General features: G+C 35.3%; 1 protein-coding gene across 3 annotated transcripts in view; it reads left to right on the top strand.

Annotated features, from left to right (window-relative positions):
* BRAF (B-Raf proto-oncogene, serine/threonine kinase) overlaps positions 1-20035 on the top strand; it is a 65395-nt gene that overhangs the window by 22732 nt on the left and 22628 nt on the right. For 2 of the 3 annotated variants that reach the window (XM_032222105.1, XM_032222107.1), the window contains exons 4-15: positions 3281-3384; positions 3896-3998; positions 5510-5658; positions 7511-7630; positions 10827-10986; positions 12256-12292; positions 14029-14148; positions 16579-16715; positions 17025-17142; positions 18045-18129; positions 18889-19065; positions 19861-19907. In XM_032222105.1, the coding sequence (XP_032077996.1) occupies positions 3281-3384; positions 3896-3998; positions 5510-5658; positions 7511-7630; positions 10827-10986; positions 12256-12292; positions 14029-14148; positions 16579-16715; positions 17025-17142; positions 18045-18129; positions 18889-19065; positions 19861-19907 (1357 nt within the window). The remainder of the gene's footprint in view (positions 1-3280; positions 3385-3895; positions 3999-5509; positions 5659-7510; positions 7631-10826; positions 10987-12255; positions 12293-14028; positions 14149-16578; positions 16716-17024; positions 17143-18044; positions 18130-18888; positions 19066-19860; positions 19908-20035) is intronic. The other variant, XM_032222106.1, reaches the window with a different exon arrangement.

Below are 20035 nucleotides of genomic sequence, written 5' to 3' on the forward strand. Positions count from 1 at the left end.
GGAAGAAGGGATTGTCATATAATATAAGTTGAAGGTGCCACATTAGGGATATCTGTTTTGGACTTTAAGTATTAAATGGGAAATGTTTTTTATACACAGCAATGACATCATGCCCAGTGATAATCTTGCCCCCCTTTCTCATAATTTCTTGCACATATTTAGGCTTGTTACCAAGGTGACCATAGAGGCTAGGAACAAGGGAGAGGAGTTAAAGAGAGATTGTAGTTTCTTTCCTCAGTAGGAAGAGAAGGAAGGACAGGCTATATACTCTAAAAATATGAGATGACAGGATCTGAAACAGGAATTACCAGGAGTGCACATAATTACCAGGAGAACACATAATTAAAGGGGGTGGTATAGCAACAGTGTCATTTTAGGAATGAGAAAATTAAGCATAGCAGCACAAAATAGAAGGGGACTGCAAAAGGAATATTAAATGCAACGGCAATTCAAAACTCAAATTTCAATTTATCACAGTCTAGCAGAAGCGCCTTTTATCTCTAGTTCATTTCAGTAGGAGAATTGAGCACATTTAACTCTTTCACTGAAAGCAATACTACAGTCCTATAGATGTCTATTCAAATATAGCATCCACCAAATTTAGTGATTGAATTTCAGGTATGCAATATAATTTTAATTGGATTTGTATTTGTTGTATTTAATTCTCAATTGTTTTAGTCTTCTATTATAGTTTCAATGTGTCTCATTTTACATCCTGTGCATGTTAAATTTTGATCTCTTTTTGGAGGGGTAGATATAATGCTATATTTTACAATAAAATGAGGGGGCGGGGCGGTTTACAACTCTTAATAACTTAACCTGGATTTTAAAATGGTTTTAAAATATCTGTTTAAAATATATAAAACATTATATTAGATGGGAAAGTAATAAAGTTACAGATTAATTTTACTGTCTAACTTAATGTTTTTAACATCAAACTTCTAACTAGCTAAGTATCTAGATAAGCAATCAAGTGAACTAAAACTTTTATCCAGTCTTTGGGAATTATGCTCCAATATTCATTAGTATGAGAATTGATCCCATACATTTCTAATATGCTTTCAAGTACTAATTTTACTACTTGAAAACCAAAGCTGAGGTTCTCTATTTAGGACTTAGATTTTGAAAATGACAGATTTCTCCAAAATCTGATATATTTTCAGGTATATGATGTTTATACTTTGTGATGCAATTGTTTCTCCAAGTTAAAATTTGTTTCTTCTCATTACTAGCTTCTAAAATAAAAGCTAAGAAGGGAAGATATGCCAAAAGAAATTACTAAGAATTGCAGTGTACAAACAATTCCCTGAACATTAGAAAATTGTCTATTCAGCACACTATTAGTACTGTCTTCTGCAATACTCTGCATATACCATTGCTATTCCCAGCAAAGAAGCCTTCTCTTGTCCTCTAAATGGAGGCAATATATAGTAGCAGCAATGATAGCATATAGTAAGGAGGTGGATTCCCAAGTGGGGGAGGAGATGCTCTCCAGAGGAGTAGAGAGAAAGAGTGTAAAGATAACCCCTCCCTAATAGTTCACAGAGTTTACTATAGATGCTGATAGTAGTATGCTCTGTGTAGCAAGATTATTGTATTGGAATCTCAGATTTTAGTACTCTTAAATTATGCTTTGCATGTAGACAAGTGTGAGATAGCCAACTTATCTCAGAGGAATTCATGTCTGGAACAAGTGACTGGAACTTCACTAGCAGGACAGTATGGTTAGCTTTTCTTCTCCTTTTATCTTCTGAATATCCTATCCATCTGTTTGGCACTGTTCAAAGATAGGATAGAAGATGACATGATTTCTCTAAATTTCAGTCTTCATAATTATGTAAAAAAGTATACAGTACACAAAATTTAAGTCGTAACAGGCAATCTACTCTGATTTATAAATATCTCTTGACTGTGTTAAAAGTTTGCCATGTTGCAACTGGGCCTTTAGAGATAACAATAACACTTAAATTAAGCATTAAAGATAAAAAGTTTATAATTAATCCAGTTAATAACTGAACCAAGGACTAGATCCAGAATATTAAGAAAAATCCAGATCGATAGGGAAATATCCTTTCTCAGAGGTCAGAAGCCATCTTGCTTTCATATTATGTTCTGTATTTTATATCCTTTACAACATATGTTCTTCTACACCAATGAGGCCATTTAGGTATTTTATTCATGCTATTTGTATATTCATGTGCATATATGTTATTATTGTATTAATTCCTATAGCCAATAGTTTAAAAATTGAGCAAAAGTGTTTGAATTTTAAGAGGAAACTAAAGGAAAATAACTTTTTGAACAGGTATAGAAGAATAAAAAGATTATTGCTACAGTTATGTAGAATTATTTTCTTTCCCCACATTCTCAGCAATTTCCAGTTAACAGTAACTACACAATTTTTAATATAAACTGGCAAATACCTGTTCACAACAAAGCTTTGCAGAGTTTTCAGATTACCATATCTTCTCCTGCATTTATTTTGTCTCATGATTTCAGTTAAAAACCATGAATGTATGTAGGACTTGACATCTGAATACAAGTATGTTCCATTTTCCTCAAGAATAAGACTCTTGTTTAGTCCTTAATTCCATTCAGAATCACCCAGCTGTTTTTTTCCTGAATAAATAAAATAGCTTGAGAGCAAAATATGTAAATAGAAAGTGATAATAATGACAGTGAGTTTGTTTTGTTTTGTTTGCAAATTGATTGACAGGATGATGGTTATTTTGTGTTCCAGCAGAATTGCAGAAAAAAGTATTGTAAGGATTATTAATATATTATTAATAAGGATTATTAATATATTTTAATGTTATAAGTAAGAAGAAAAGAAATGGATACAAGTCTCATAAAAGGATGTTTTATGGACATTTAAGGATTAAATGTCAGCCATATCATTTAATGTGTACTACAAGAATATTTAAGAATTTTGGTAAATGTATATGTAATAGTAATGATACTGATTGGCAGTAATGGGATTTTTTGTAAACCATCTTCAGGAAGCATTCCAAGGAGGTCCCAAAACACTCCTGAGATCTGGCATATTCTCAGAGAGGTTTTTCAGTATCTGTTATCCATGACAGAATGATTTTGATTCTTTATATTCAGAACCAGTAGATTCCTAAACATTGCTTGGTTTGTTTTAGCAGAATTCTTAAGCTTGTAAACATTAAAATACAGAAATTTAAAGAGAGTACATTTTTTTTAGCGTTTCGAAATATCTTGCATGATACTACACTGAAATGTAATGCAGTGGTTTTTCTTAAAAACAACTTTGTAGGTTCCAGCACGATGTGGAGTAACAGTCCGGGAGAGTCTAAAGAAAGCTTTGATGATGCGAGGTCTTATCCCAGAGTGCTGTGCTGTTTACCGTATACAGGATGGGTATGGTTTGATTGCAATATGACTTTGTGGGCTGTGATCACTTGAGAGAAAAATTGCTATAAAGGGGTTGTTTCTAGGTGTCTGAGAATATTAGCTTTCAATATTTCAAAGCAGGTGCCTTCACAAATATGAGAACCTCCCAGTAAAAACTGATGAGACTCTGGGAGGGCAGATGGTAAGAAGAGAAGAATTCATTAGTTGATTTATTGAAGGTTGGTTCAGTGTGATCTCTCCTTTACACTATAGTTTAGCAGCTTCCAAATTCTTTCTGTCTCTGGTTTTCTGTGGAGAGTACTCTGGCACTAAACTGGTACATTTTTAGTTCTGGAGGAAATTGTCATTTGATCAGAATGAATACTCCTTTTAAAAAAGTTATATTAAGTTTCTAGGAGGAAAAGGCTGGGAAACAAACACTAAATATTTGATATCATCGTCTTCTGACAAGCACATCTTCATCATTATCAGAGTTTAGAAATTGTGTTTAACCTCAAAGAACTTATTCACCCTGTAGGGAAAAGAAGCCCATTGGTTGGGACACAGACATTTCCTGGTTGACGGGAGAAGAACTACATGTGGAAGTCTTGGAGAATGTGCCTCTTACGACACATAATTTTGTAAGTCTTGCAACGTTTAAAAACCACATTGGTCTTAAACCTTCCAAGCAAAGTATTTATATTCTCTTTCCAAACTGCAGTAATACACTCACTCTTGATCAAAATTCCGTCGGTTTCTTATATCTCCTTATTTGTATGCCTTAGGAAGCACAGTCAGAAAGCTGACAGCAGAATTAATTGTGAAAAAATATTGGATTATTTTTTCCCAATTTCTTTTAAAATCTGCAAACAGAAGGTCTCCCTAATTAGAGATTGACACAGTTGGTGGAAATATGTACCAATTTGCTTGCAATCTGGCTAACGTAATCTAGAGATATTATAATTTATAGTGTTTAAATTTAGCAGAATGTAATTCTGCCTCTGCATGATATTCATGGTCAATTCTTTATGATCTACAAAAATTTGACATCCCTAATCCTTACCAGGTACCCTGGTAGGTTGCATTGATTTAAGAGATAATTTCAGTTCAAACAGATATATTTAGAATTGTATATGGAATCGATCTCATTTTGCTTTCATAAAAGTTTGTGTGTGTAAGTGGGTATGTAGGCTTTAATATGATTTAATATGTATAAATTAAAGTCCTACAAAGCATTTAGAAGCCATATTTCTTAATAGTGATGTCCACCTCTGTATATAGAAGTAAAAGAAAATAGGGCTAGCCAAAGTGTTTTAAATTAGAACAAAAAGGAGGAGCAAGAATTCCTGTTTTTCCACCATTGTATGACTTCTTCAGCAGTTGAACTATTTTAACTGAATTATATATGGGTGATTATCTTCAAATCTTGAAGCCATTTTCTTTCATAAAATACATTGTAATAAAATACAGTAAAAAATCAAAACATGAACTTGCTAGTTTAGGCCTGAAGGCAAATAACCAACTAATGGTAAGAGAATACCTAATTATCTTGTATAAATGAAAATTGTATTTTGCCTTAATGCAAATAAACATTTGATGATACAGCATTCCTTTACGCAAATGTGCTCTAAATTTTGTTAACGATAATAGTGTGCTTTATTTAGTCATATATTTTTCTATGTTTCTAAAGCAGCTTTTCTAACCTGATGCCAATGGGTATCTGTTAGCAGGAAGGAAGAGAGGGCATGGTGCAAATTCTTTCCTTTAAATGCTTCTGTGTGATGTTGCAATACAAAAGAATCAACTTTGCATTATGCCATCATAATGCACTTTTCATAACTTTGGTGTCATAATACTTACAGATAGATGCTTATATCCTCTAAAAGAGTTAATTGTAGTTGCTAGAATCCCCTAATCAACATGATGAAAGACCATGGGATTTTTGGGGTTGTAGACTAATATACCTGATGTGTTCTAAGTTCTGAATTGTTGCTTTCAGTGTTCCAGCAACGAACTATGATCTTCATAAATGTACTACTTATAGAGTAATATTGAAATGAACTATAATCAAAATAAAATACAAACAATATTTCTTTGGTAAGATATTGAACAAAACAGGACTTTATCTCTTCTGATTTTCTTGATGGCACAGGTACGGAAGACATTCTTCACTTTAGCGTTTTGCGACTTCTGTAGAAAGTTGCTTTTCCAGGGATTCCGTTGCCAGACCTGTGGTTACAAATTTCATCAGCGTTGCAGTACTGAAGTGCCACTAATGTGTGTGAATTATGATCAGCTTGAGTAAGTAACTGGATCCCCTCTTTAATTAAATGCTCTGGCCATAAATAGATGTTTGCAGTGCATAACTCTGGGAAAAATTAATGAGATATAGTGGCATCCTTTCTAGTACAAAAAGAAACAATGTCTTGTGATGATGTCTTTTCCATAAGGAAAGGTGCTTGCAATGTAGCTGAGAGCCAATTTGGTTTAGTGTTAAGGCATCAGACTAGTAACCAAGAACTGTAAGTTCTAGTCCTACCAAAAAAACAAACAAACCAAGAAAGACCAGTTGCCTCCTGAAAAAAGCATGTTTGGGGCAACCATGACCTGAGAATCTCCATAGACTTTTGACTGAGAATCTCCATTGACTTTTAGCTATGAATTGGGATGAAATGTCTTCAAAGAAAAAACAAGAAAGACTAGTTGCTTCCCCAAAAAAGTACTTTTGGGTCATACCAGTCATCGGCTCTCAGCCTATTCATTTAACAGGGTTGTTATTGTGGAGAAAATAGGAGGAGGAAGGAGTGTTAGATCAGTTTGCTGCCTTGAATTGTTTGTAAAAAAAAAAATACTAAACATCTGGCTGACTGCGATGAATCATAACAATAACAAGAGTGCAGAGCAGTGGTGGGTTCCGGATCCCGGTGCAACTGGTACGGTGCAACGGGGCTGGGCGCCCACCACGTACATGCACTCAGCATGTGCGCAGGACACACATGCGTACCTACCGCCCGCGATGCTCCAACTGCTCGGCGGAACATCGCGCAGGCGCCGTACGCTCCATGTGCATGTCAAATGCCCCAATTAGCGCAAATACCAGTAAGGAGAGCGGGCGGGCAGGTGGGCCCTCGGGAGCACCGTACTGGAACAGTACCTTGTGCTCCCAGCAGGCACCAGTACACCCGTACCGGGGCGTACTAGTCGTATCCCAGCACTGGTGCAGAGTAGTACAAATCTTAATTTAAAAGGAAGTGATCAAATGTATACATGTTTTGTATCATAAAAAGATTTACATTGGACCCATTCTGCTCGAGCTATATTTCATTTGCAGTGCTCCCAAAATCCAAGGCAGACTGACAAGCCCATAAAATTTTGCATTCAATAATGCATGACTTGCTAGACCAATAGAATTGTTATTTGGAACACTTTGTATAAAATAGGATTACATTGGCAAAATTTATTTATTTAATTATTTATTTATAAAATTCCTATCCTGCCTTTATTCACATCATCATAAAATAAAAGGATTTAACTGTTGTGGCAGAAAATGCTGAGTCTTAATACAGGGCTTAATATGAATACTGAAAAAAGCTTAACTTTCATTCTTAGAGCACAAAGGTTAATTAATGAAAAGAATAATGCCTTTTGTTCAGATTAATCTGAGGAATAGTCTTTAAAAATCAGAAGCAGTGCTTAAAAACAATATCTTTATTGATGGTATTTCTATGATTTAATAAACACAGGTATACAATAAAAGGATATTGTAATGAACTCATATAACCATTCAGCTGCCAGCTTATTCTTGGGCAAAGGGAATTCTTTTATACATCTTGTTCTTCATCAAGCTGAGACCAATAAAATTATTCTAAAGACTTGCTCATGTGGCAAAAGAGAGCTTTAAAATGTGTATGGGGTGATTTATCTCCATTACAGATGTAACATTTTAGCCTATCACACAGAAAGTTGCTTGGATCAAGCAAAAACCAGATCTCTACTATTCTGCCTAGCAAAAGGAATGTATATGAATGAGAATTCCAAACTATTTAAATTTAAGGTTCCTAATTGGGTATAGTTTTCAATTGCTTTGTTTGGGGGATTTGGTAATGAATTTATAATATTTTCGTTCTCTTATATTATTATTCTTGTTCCACAGCTTACTTTTTGTCTCCAAATTCTTTGAACATCATCCAATACCACAAGAAGAGACCTCTGTAGGGGACACCACACCAGCATCTGGATTATACCCTTCAGTGGCCCTTTCAGATTCTTTTGGGTACGTTCTTAAATGTTGGCTATCCTAATCCTACTAAGATTTTATTTATAAGTTGCCTGATTCAAAATCCTGTTTTGCATCTTGACTTGGTAGATTGTGGTTTGCTACCTTTGTACTTAAAAGTTGAGCATCTGATGCAGAATTGGATTGAAATCAGGGACTTTACAGAAGATGGTTGTTTTTGAAAATAAAACCTCTGAAAATAAAACCCCTGCAGTAGAAAATGGATTACTGTACTACCTCACCCCGAACCTCTAGATGACCTCTCCCAGGGTTTCATGCAGATATTGAGTAGAATAGGGAAAAAGACTGAACTTTTAGGCACTCCATACCAAAGTTCCTGGGTGTCTGACCTCTTCCTATTCCACCCCACCCCAAGTATCAAGTTGATCTGCCTGCTCAGGTAAAAGCAGAACTACTATCCGCCAATGCCTCACTCTTGTAGGTGGTCCAGAAGAATGCAGTAGTCAATTATATCAAAGATTGCTGAGAGTTGTAGGAGAACAAGGGTGGTCACGGTATCATCTCCAGCTAAGCTCTCTGAAACTGCAGCTCTACTCCTTTCTCAATAACTAACATCTCCCTAAGAGATAGGACAGTAGTTTTCCAGTTTTGTTGCATTCAGACCTGACTCTACCACTTCCCCTTTTCTCAAAGAATTGTTGACTACCCCCTGGGTCCAGTTTCTACACTCTTTCCCTGTTGCTTTTAGCAACCAAGTGGGGCAGGGTTCAAATTCCCAAATAACAGAGCCAAGATCACAGAGGTCTTTGCCTATTTCCTCGAGATCCTTAGTCTCAGAAGTGTGAGTGTTTTAATCACCAAATGTGCAGCCAGCACTCACTACTTAGATTGACTGGGTTTTACGCCCCATCCAACTCCCATAGTATTTTTTGCACCCTTTGAAAAAGTGCGGCTGCCTAACATTCTGCAGGCACAATAAGAGTTGAGCAGTAATTACCCTTTGTGGCTTTTATTGTTACAAAGTAGGCTCTCATCTTAATTCTTCCTCCTGTCCAGCCACACATTTGTTTTTTTTGTTTTCCACCAGCATCACCCTAGGTGTCTCTTCACCCATTTTATTTCCTGGAGGCCCAAACAAGGAGATATATACACTATAGACAATCTTATTGAGCAGCCTTTTGCCTTCATCACCTGCATATTCTAGAGGTCAACAATATGCTCAACAAAATATCCTTTCAGATCATTTGGGAACCCCCCCAAGCTCTATTAGGAAGCCAGCTGGACCCATCAGATGATCCATTTTAATCATCCCTGCCCTTTCACAGATATTGGTTGACTCAGTTAACTCTTTTGTCCCAACAAAGTGATTTATCCTTGAGCTTCTTTGAAAAAAAACTGAAAGCAAGTCCCAGAATATTTCTGAATCTGAATCCTATACAACATATGGTAGAAGTTTTTCCAGCAGGAGAGAAAAAACCCATCGGGAGGTACATATATAAACATAAAGAAGATTCTCCTCCAGTTCTTACAACATTTAAGTCTGGACACAGTATTCAAAAACATAATTTCACAAAGTAGATAGCATCACATAAATTAAGATGGGCTCCAACAACTAAGCAAAAGTGCAAATAGAGGTATTTTTCAGCTTGTGGATTTCCTATTTATATTTCATGGTTATTGAAACTTCACCAAAAACAGGGTTCTGATTTCAAATAGTGGTTTTGGTTACAATTCTTCTAGTAAGGTTGGAGTTCTTCTGGTGAGATCAAAATAGACTATTTGAAGCTTACAATAGTTCAGATTTTAAATATTTTGCATATCCTTAAGCCCATCTATATGATTTTACAATCCTAACTATTATGGTGGTGCTTTAATACTTTAATCTCCATCAGATTACCATTTATTTGTGTTTGTTTCTTTAATTCTAAAGTAACCACATAGCAAATTTCACAATTATTGGATTAGATCTGTTGTTGTTGTTTTGCTTTTAAATTCTTATTAAAAGAACTTAATGTGCCTCTGTTAAACTGTGCTAAAAATCTGATGAATACAGGTTTTTTTTTGTATAGGATTACCCTCTTTAGATTTCCAATACTTTATTAAAGGGAAATCAACCATATTATTATTTTAATCTTTCCTTTAGTAAGAACTATTGGTGACTATATGAACACCCATGTAGTACAACCAAGTGATTTTCCACTGCCTTTTTTAGATTGTTTTTATTTACCAGTACAATCTGTAGTTCTATTATTTCTTTAAATGTCTACTGTCCCAATACTAATGCGTACACACACACACTCACTCACTCACACACACAAACTTCAGTCCTATCACTCAAAAAGGGCTATGGCGATATGGATCATAATGACATAAAATCTGAATGTAAAGAAAGAAAAGCTTGATATCAGACTCCTGCTATTACTGTCTCTCATACACGGAATCAAAAATCATATAATGTATTATCCCGCTGAATGAAATAATTAAGATACAGTTCCAGGTTGTTTTTTTAAAAAATCTGCCCATTGTTTTAATTCCATACATAGAGTTACAAGTAACCTTGTATGTCAGTTATGGGTTTTTTTTCAAGATAAACTTTATCTCCGATCATATGCACCACTTTGATAATCAGACAATATCTGATTTCTGAAGAAAACTCTGCCCTAACAAAAACCTTTTTATCAGACCTAAAAGTGTTTCCCTTCTCTATTTTTGTCAGAGAATAAACAATGTTTTTATCATATATGTTCTCTCCACCCTGTTGATTCAACAAATAATATTAATCACCAGTAAATCCCCTCAGTAACCTGTCTTTTGACTAATGTGTGCTTTGGTTTCATGTTTTGGACTACTTCTAAAGTATGCTTCTAGTAAATTACATGTTCCGTGGATTTGTGTTTTACATCTATGTATATCATATGCTTGTAAGTATTTGTACCTTAGATTGTGAATGCAAGAATACTAGTGTATTAGGGCATCCTATACTTAAAATCTCTAGTCAGTCTATTGAGCGGGTGAAGTAATAAGTTTAACTTGCACTGGAGTGTTCACCAACTGTCTCAGAATGTACAATAGTGCACTGGTCATAGTCCTGTGTCAGAAGCCTGTAAAATGCATGGAAGGTTCTTACCGTTGCTGTGAGATATGGATCAGTGGGAATTGTTTTTGTCACATCTGTGAAATGGAAGCCCTGCAGATGTTATGTATTATTTTCTTAATGTCTTGACTTTCTCAGGCCACCAGTTCTCCCTAGTCCATCTCCTTCAAAATCCATTCCAATACCTCAGCCATTCCGACCTGCAGATGAAGACCATCGAAATCAGTTTGGTCAACGTGATCGCTCGTCATCTGCCCCCAACGTGCACATCAATACAATAGAGCCGGTCAATATTGATGTAAGTTCCAAACTAACTGTTTTCTTTATAATTAGTGTATTTATTCCTTTAATCTGAACGCTTGGAGGCAGGTGTAGCAAGAAAAATTCTATGGACAACTGAGTACTTTCTTCCAATTTACAAATAAGATATACTTACTGTTTTCGATAGTGGCTGTGAAAACTGGAAACAAACCTTACTAGTCTAGGAAATGATCTCAAAGGCATACACTTTCACTCAGCCTTTGAACCTGAGAGAATTTAGCCGCATACTTGGCTAGAATTTAAGACTACTTTAGAACTCATGTAATAATTCTTAGTTTCTTACGTATATTAAACTGTTAAACAAATACTATTTAGGGACCATGCGTTGCCTATACTGTATTGATACTAATAGATCATGCTGTTTTGAACTTTTTGAATTTAAATTCAGATAATGATTCCAAGGGTAAGCTCCCATGATCTGTTTTTAAATTACAGCTAGTTCTTTGATAAATTGTGAAGGATGATATAAATAAGCAAATGGGTCAAATATGTTTGCATGTAAACTGTCAAGAGTCTTCAAAACACAGAAAAAAAATTATGAAAAGAGCATTTCCCTCCCAAAGCTGAATAAATATAAATGGCATGGATATAGTTCTACAGAAAGACTGCAAGTATATCTTGACATGGGTGAATGTCTTTTGATACATCACGTACTATAAGAATCACAATGATTTTGGATTTAAATAACTTCAACCAATAATTATTGTAGTTTCACTAATGCAATGTAGCTAGTGAGAATACAGGATTTCTTTGAAAAAGTAAGAGTAAAGGGCTTACCTTTGATTGGCATTATTAAATACTACATCTATCTCTCCCCGAGTTAACTGTTGATTTTATTTTGCCTGATAGTTCAGTATTTTATTTAAAAGCTTGCTACTTTTCCATTAATGGAAGTTGGTCCATATGCTAACACCTTGGCTATTTAACACTGCTAATTGATTATTACTGTTTCCCTGTATCTCCAATCAGTATCTATTAGACCTAGCCATCCTCCAAATTGCTGCTTGATAGTCCACTTCCAGATCCAAAAGAGTTCAAGCAGTCTTTATTGGAAACCTCAGCTATTGGCAGATAAGGGAGTGTTTTATAGGTTGATAGTAAAGTATGCTGTATCTTTGCAGCTGCTTTTAGTATGCTTTTCTTAGTTAAATGGGGGAAAATGTGCTATATCACCAGTCCTACTAATGACAAGCAACATATATAACGCATGAATAAGGTGCATATAGTTTTTGTTTTTGGTTTGTAGGACTTGATTAGAGAACAAGGGTTGCGAGGAGAGGGAGGTAAGTTACTTTGTTCTCTTGCATACCCAATGCATTGCTTTGCCTCCTCCCCTTTATACAACCTCCTTTTTGCAAAATACAGACACAGGAGACAAATCTAACTAGTGCAATGAAATTCAGTTGTACTTGCTTGTCCATTGTCTTATAAAAAAAATCACCAATTTGCATTTCAATGTGGGTGAAGGGAAGATGAGAACAATATGCAAAGTGGTAGCCAGTATTTTTTTAAAAAACAACAACAGATAATCAGAAAGAAGAGAAGGCAACAGGCCTTCAGCTGATCCTCTTCTTCCTTGTGCCATAAAAAGCATAAACCTGCCATCTTGCTATATTAAAAATGATTCTTTTTAAAGATGTCTGTCAGCTAGCACAATTTCTAAATCAACAACTTAAGAATATACAATAAGAGCATCCTAGAAAAGTTCTCAAAAACATAATATCTGGAGATATGTACATTCTTGCTGAAAAAGAATTGGGTATTGCCATGCTACTAGAGTGTGTGTTCATGTATACACATGTGTATACTGCGCATTTTTACATAAATTCCATTACTTACACTGCCCAATTAAAAACAACTCTGAACAACTCTTCAAAGTGACTCCCTAAGCAAACATTTATCAGTTGCAGGAGCTTACCAAATAATAAGCATGCAGGATAAAGAAAGATACACTTATACTTTTTATTCTTATAATCTGTAGAATGAATGATATGAATGATATTACGAATTCATTCATCTGTAGAATGAACGATGAATGTTAATTGATGCAGGGATCCTCAATCCAGTCGTCATGTTTGCTGGCACCTCTGCCTTTGATATGTTTTTGAAATGTGGACATGTATGATGCTCCCATGCTGTAAGAATGTACAAGAGTCTTCTCAAGCTTGGCATCTCCAGATTGTAAGGCCAGGATTCATGGTCAGGCAACGTTGGAAGTTGGCCAATTTGGAAAAAGTTGCTTCAAGTTTTGTCAGCTTGAGTAAGGAGAAATGTCACTGGCAAAAGTCATAACTGCAGGAAATTGTCTCTTCCCCACCATGTTACATGCACACTTTTGGTGGGCGTTGCTGCAATAGCTACAGATCCTGTTCAAGATAAGCTTTGTTTAATGCTTTGACTTGGCTATTATCATTTGACTCTATGGTGCGGGCTGTACCACGCAGTACAGGAAAGCATGTATCCTTAATCAGCTGGCCCTTTTGCTTTCCATGACATTTGTTTATTTGTTTTCTTTCTTTTTAATACATTTTGCAACCTATGCCTTCACTATAACATTTAGTAGAGACTCAGTTTTTAGTCAGGATTTTGTTTCTTCTCCCTCCCCGCTTTCCCAATTACATCTAACAAACTGGCTACTACTTTGCAAATCTGAGACTGCAGGTATGACTTCAAGCCATGAATGCTGCCCATTACATTGCCCATTTGACAATTGCATATGTCTAGGGAGCTGTGGCTTTTGGAATCGTTTTGCCCATTCTGTCCAACATTTAAGTGTTGTGTACTAGTATGTCATTTTAAATTCTGGTCAGTAGGCTCTCTTTGGGGCTTACCAATTCCCAGCCTTTTGAATAATATGCTGTATTTTGTTTTTGAAATGGAATCACAAGTTTCTGCCCTGCAAAATCATAAGCAGTCTGTGCATAGGAGTCTTAAGCACCTCAGTTATGTCCCATGACTTTCATTTCTTCTGTGTGTCTGTCTTCCTGTCTCTGCCTGCCCGTCTCTTTCTCTCTAACAGCCCCTATGAACCAGCTGATGCGCTGCCTTCGGAAATACCAATCCCGGACTCCCAGTCCCCTCCTCCATTCTGTCCCCAGTGAGATAGTGTTTGATTTTGAGCCTGGCCCAGTGTTCAGAGGTAGTTGGGCTCTTCTTTCTCATTTTCACCCAAATCAAACTAAATAAAACCACAGATGCTGTTTGTGCCTCACCCTCACAGCGTGTGTATGTAAGTGTGTGAGTTTATCAAAACATTATCATTTTTATTTATTTATTTATTTTTTGGCTTAGCCTGGCTGGAATGCTTTGAATGTGCTTTTTTCACTTAATAGTCACTCACTCTTATTAAACTCACAAATTATTCTGTGTTGGACATCTGTCATAAAGCTGCTGGAGCATTACGTTATAGAGATAAGGTTTTTTGGACTATCTTCTTTCGAAGTATTGCTTGTTTTACAAAGTCTCGAGTTACAGTATGAAAACGAGGACAGGACAAGTCCTGCAGATAATTAACATTTCTGCAAAATTTTATTCAGATTTTTCTGAAGTAGGGTTGCCAACTGACACAAAAAGGAGGGGGGATCAAATTGGCCAGGTTCCTTTTTTTTAAAGCAGATATTCTGTAAGATAAAACTTATGCCATTTTGCTGGCCCTCCAGCCAATTAATTCATAGATGCTGAAGTGAACTTCAGTACAGAAGTTGACAACTCTGCCTGGATTCCAGCAGGACCATACTGTTGTGCATGATCTTGAGGCTTTCCAGGATTTTGGAATAGATTGACATTCCTGATTTTCTTGTCTGTCAGTTTTAACTTAATGCTTGAGCAAAATCCTATTTAACACTGTCTTTCAGAAATCTGTTGCAGAGCTAACGATTCTGCTAGCAATTTTGTTAATTATCTGGAATTTGATTTACTTCAATTATATCTTACTGCTGTGACTAATCTGTAAATTAAAAGGATATGTTATATTGTGTAGGATGGTTCAGCTAAAATAAAGATCAGTTTTGAGAACCAAAATATAGTAATATTCTACTTTACCTGAGACTATTGATACCAAAAAAAAAAAAAATCATCTGAGCAAAACACCAGAACTATAATTCAGGATTGGAATTAGACACAGAAACAATCCTCCCCCCATTAGTCCAGGAATTATAAACTGAAGCATAAAATATTATATAATGATGTATTGCAATATATCACTGCAATACAATTTGTACAAAGAAACACTTGTAAATGTAGTTCTTCAATTTATACAATTTATTTCCTAATATAATAATTCACCTTATTATATAATTAAAAATAAATACGTTTTAGAACAAAACAGCTTAAACAATTAAGCCAAGAACAGTCATTATTTGAGCATACTTTCTTGTTTTGTCATAGATTAAAATGTTTCTGGTTTATATTGTTGGAAAGGATACGGCTTTCTTTAATAAATTAATATAAACCGATTTCAGCTACTGTAGTCTTTATTTACTGGTATAGTTTTAGCATTTGAATATCCTTTCATAAACACAGAATCTTTCAGATATCTTGGGGCTGTATCAAAAAAATTCCAAAAGGTGTGGTCCAACATTGCTGTCCAGAAGTTTTTGTAGTTATGCTCTCTCCACATCTGGAAGATGCTCATTTGAGGAAAATTGGCATAGATAAACCTGTACTGTATCTTATTCCAATATTTATATTATTTTCTCCATGAAATATCTATATGGCTGCTTAGGAAACTAAACTTGTCTTCTACTGCCAGCTTAAATGGGATAAAGATATCCTCCTTTTTGCTACATTGACATTGGGAAAATAAGCTAAAAGATGCCAGGAAAGAAAGAAAGGGAGGGGGAGAGAGAGAGAGAGAGAGAGAGAGAGAAAGAAAGAAAGAAAGAAAGAAAAGAAAGAAAGAAAGAAAGAAAGAAAGAAAGAAAGAAAGAAAGAAACCAGTGAAAAAATAGCTTTCCAAATATCAGTCAAAAGCAAAAGAGAGGTCTAAGGTTTTGATTTTTTTTTAAAAAAAATATATGCTTAGCTCCTTCAGTATAGGCCACCAAAAATATCTCTTCACTGTTGTCTTAAAATTTACATTATTTTATTTTAGGGCACCTAGCTTCTTATATGTTCCTCTTTGGAATAAACAAGGAAATAAATAAAAACAAGGCTCAGGAAAAAGCAAAGTAATATAAAAAGTAAAAATCTTTTAAAAACAGGGTAAAGAACTATACAATTTTCAGAAGTGGCCCAAATTATAAAAAGATACTAAGTCCAGTATATCTATAATTTAGTAACTGCTGAAAACGTTATAGGGTGCAAATTTGTCCTTTCCTCCTTTGTGAATTAGTCTCACATTCTAACTCCATCTGTTGATAAAAGTTTTAGAATTAAATTGAGCTAGAATTGCACAATTTATTAAATGCACCTGGTTTGCAAGTCTTAATCCTTACACTTAATTGTCTGTTGTGTTTAGAAATACTGCATCTTATACACAACCTTTGTGATTACTGTTTGCTAATTAAATCAATGTATCTTAGTCCTTAAAAACCTGGAGCTGTTTTTTGACCTTTAATTACAAATGTAGGCTCAACAACAGGATTGTCTGCCACACCACCTGCATCTTTACCTGGATCTCTCACTAATGTGAAAGCATTACAGAAATCCCCAGGGCCTCAGAGAGAGAGGAAGTCCTCGTCATCTTCTGAAGACCGAAATAGAATGGTAAGGACAAAATTAGCTTATTGAACTAGCACCCATTTGAGATTCACCATGTAAGCCAAGTTTCCTGATCTCTTTGAGTATGGAAGCTAGGAGATCAAAGAGGGCCCACAGCCTTTCCTTCTTCGTGTATGCAGATTCACCTGAAATGTTCAAGGCTTCATGTCATATAACATGGTGTGCTATGTTTATAAAATGGGTTTGGGCGAATTGCGGCTTTAAAAAATATAAATGTAAGGCCTTTTCACAATCACCATGCATACAATTTTTACTAAAAATATTTACAGAATTATAAACATGCTTTTGTTGCAGAAAACCCTTGGTCGACGAGATTCAAGTGATGACTGGGAAATAGCAGATGGCCAGATCACAGTTGGACAAAGGATAGGCTCTGGTTCATTTGGGACAGTCTATAAAGGGAAATGGCACGGTATGTAACTTTCTCATCCCAAGTATTTAAAACAATTATTGAAATCCCAGCAGATTTGTTTGTGTTAAGGATTTGAGAACCTATAATTCTGAAGGTTACCGAAAATATTTTCATCAGATAATAACTAACTTTTTGATTAATGTGCATTTGTCAGGATCCAGAAATTTTTATTTTTTTGTTGTTTGACTGTTATTCCACCTTTTTTTTTTACAATAACTCAGTACGACGAACATACCTAATACTTCCTCTCTTTGTTTTCCCCACAACAACAACAACCTTCTGAGGTGAGTTGGGCTGAGAATGACTGGCCCAGAGTCACTTAGCCAGTTTTTCATGCCTAAGGCGGAACTAAAACTCATGGTCTTCTGGTTTCTAGGCCAGCATCTTAACCACTAGACCAACCTGGCTCTCAATGATACTTTAGTTCAGTGCCCAGGACAGTACCTATTAATTATATGATCCGGTTTACAAAGTGACTTCCTCAATCTGAATGGTTCACTGCTGAATCCCCCCATTTCAGTAATAGTTAATCGGTACTTGACCACTATGCTGGTTTCTGCTTTTATGGTTAAAGAAAAAGTTGCAACAAATATTCCCATGGTGCTTTGAGCTTGTTTCTTGAGCAGCTTTTTTTTCTGCTGCGCAGTAAAATCACATCAAAAATAGAAAAGGACTTCATAAAAGGTTTGCAGTGCAAGAAAAGAATGCCAGTCAGAAATCTTTCAGTAAGCTTCAATAACTTGTTTTTTTCATTAGCATGCATGTGTAATAAGACTTTATGGGACAGTCAGTATTGCCCTGTTATATACTAAACATTTAGTCATCTTATGAGTAGCATGCTTAACTCACTTTAATTTTTGAGCAAAACATCCGTAGTTCACTTTTTGAAATTCTTTTTTAAGGTGATGTTGCAGTGAAAATGTTGAACGTTACAGCTCCCACCCCTCAGCAGCTACAGGCTTTTAAAAATGAAGTAGGAGTTCTCAGGTAAGATTATATGAATTCAATACAGGTGACACAACCAGATAAACCACTGACTTTTAAGAATTCATTTAGATAATAGCAATAGCACTTAGACTTATATACTGCTTCATAGTGCTTTACAGCCCTATCTAAGTGAGTTATGGAATGAGCATATCACCCCCAACAATCTGTCTCCTCATTTTACCAACTTTGAATGGATGGAAGTCTGAATCAACTTTGAGCCATTGAAAATCACACTACTGGCCTGCAGTACTTCATTCTAACCACTACGCCACCATGGCTCTAAATCAGAAATGACCTCTCCCTTTCCTGCTCAGTTGCTCCATACATGTATTCACTAATAATGGGTCTTGTCCTTCTGGTCAATCACTTTTTTCAAATAGTGAATTGAAGGGGTGATTGCTCAGGTATTTTACGAAAACAGGGCTACGTAGAACAAGAAAAAAATATCTCTGGTTGGCTGACCTTTTAAAAGCAAGGAACAATGAAAAACAGATCAAGTATGACCAGAAATGAAAACCATGAAATACACCAGTGCTAGAGTTCTATAACCACCAGTAGGAGAATTTTATTCTTCCATAATTCATTTGCTGGCATTCTAGTGGCATCTAATTCAGTTTAATGAAGAAAAAATGTCAGACTGTATATGATTTGATATTTAAGTGAGCACTGATTTAAAGCTTTAATCTCTAGAATAGCATGTTATTGCTGGATTTTTTTCCCCTAAGTAATTTTAAGTTTTTCTTTTTTCCAACACCATAGGAAAACACGACATGTGAATATATTACTTTTCATGGGTTATTCAACAAAGCCACAACTGGCTATAGTTACACAGTGGTGTGAAGGGTCCAGTCTTTATCACCATCTACACATCATTGAGACTAAATTTGAAATGATCAAGCTGATTGATATTGCACGCCAGACAGCACAAGGAATGGAGTAAGTTGGGTATCATTTGTTGAGCAATATGGAGCAGGAAACCTGAATTAGTTCTCTATGCTGAAATAATTCTTAGGAAGTTTCAACCAGTGGAGATTATGTTTATTCAAGATTATGTTAAAAAAATATGTTGATTTTTCAAATTATTGCTGAGTTTAAGGAAATTGATCTATAAATATAGAACACACACAAGTGCTTGGAAGTTTTGATCTGTGCAATACGTTGATAGATTGCTAGATGGTCAAAGACCAAAAAGATAAATAAAAATTCATACAACATAGCAGACATATAGAAATAACTAAAACTATAAATTTTATCTTTTAGCGAGAATTGCTGTGACAAGTCAAATAGCTTATACAGGCATTAATGAAATTTTAAAGTAGGCAACATTGGTTAGGCTTCATAAAAAGCAAGTATAGAACAGAGTCTAAACTTTATTCATTGTTAAAAATACCAAAGTGTTTCTTATGGCAATAGGAATTTAAATCCTAATTTCACAAGATAAAAGCAGTACTGTATTAGTTGGGTGGAAGTGTATATATGGCAATCTTTTGTAATTTAATCCAAGTTGTAGGTTCTTCCTTTCAAAAGGCGTTTGTAGAAAGAGCACAAAATATGTTCATGGTAAATATGCATAGGATTACAATCCAAATGTCTAAAATTGTGAGGAGTGGAAGGTGCTGATTACTTTGCTATAACAAATTATCTTTATTATGACTTAATTTCATCTGGCTTTTTGATAATTCCTTAAGTAAGTGGCATGATCAATTCACTGCCTGTTTTGTTACTTTGCAGTTACTTGCATGCCAAGTCTATCATCCACAGAGACCTCAAGAGTAATAGTATCCTTTAAAAACACTAACTTTTATCATTCACCTTTTTTCAAAGTGAGTTTTTTTTCAAAGAAGGGGAAAAAGTAATAGCTGGGGTCAATTGAAGATGCATATGTAGATATTGGCGTAGTTTCAAC

The sequence above is a fragment of the Thamnophis elegans genome, chromosome 7 (assembly GCF_009769535.1).
Source record: "Thamnophis elegans isolate rThaEle1 chromosome 7, rThaEle1.pri, whole genome shotgun sequence".
In the NCBI taxonomy this organism is placed as follows: domain Eukaryota; kingdom Metazoa; phylum Chordata; class Lepidosauria; order Squamata; family Colubridae; genus Thamnophis; species Thamnophis elegans.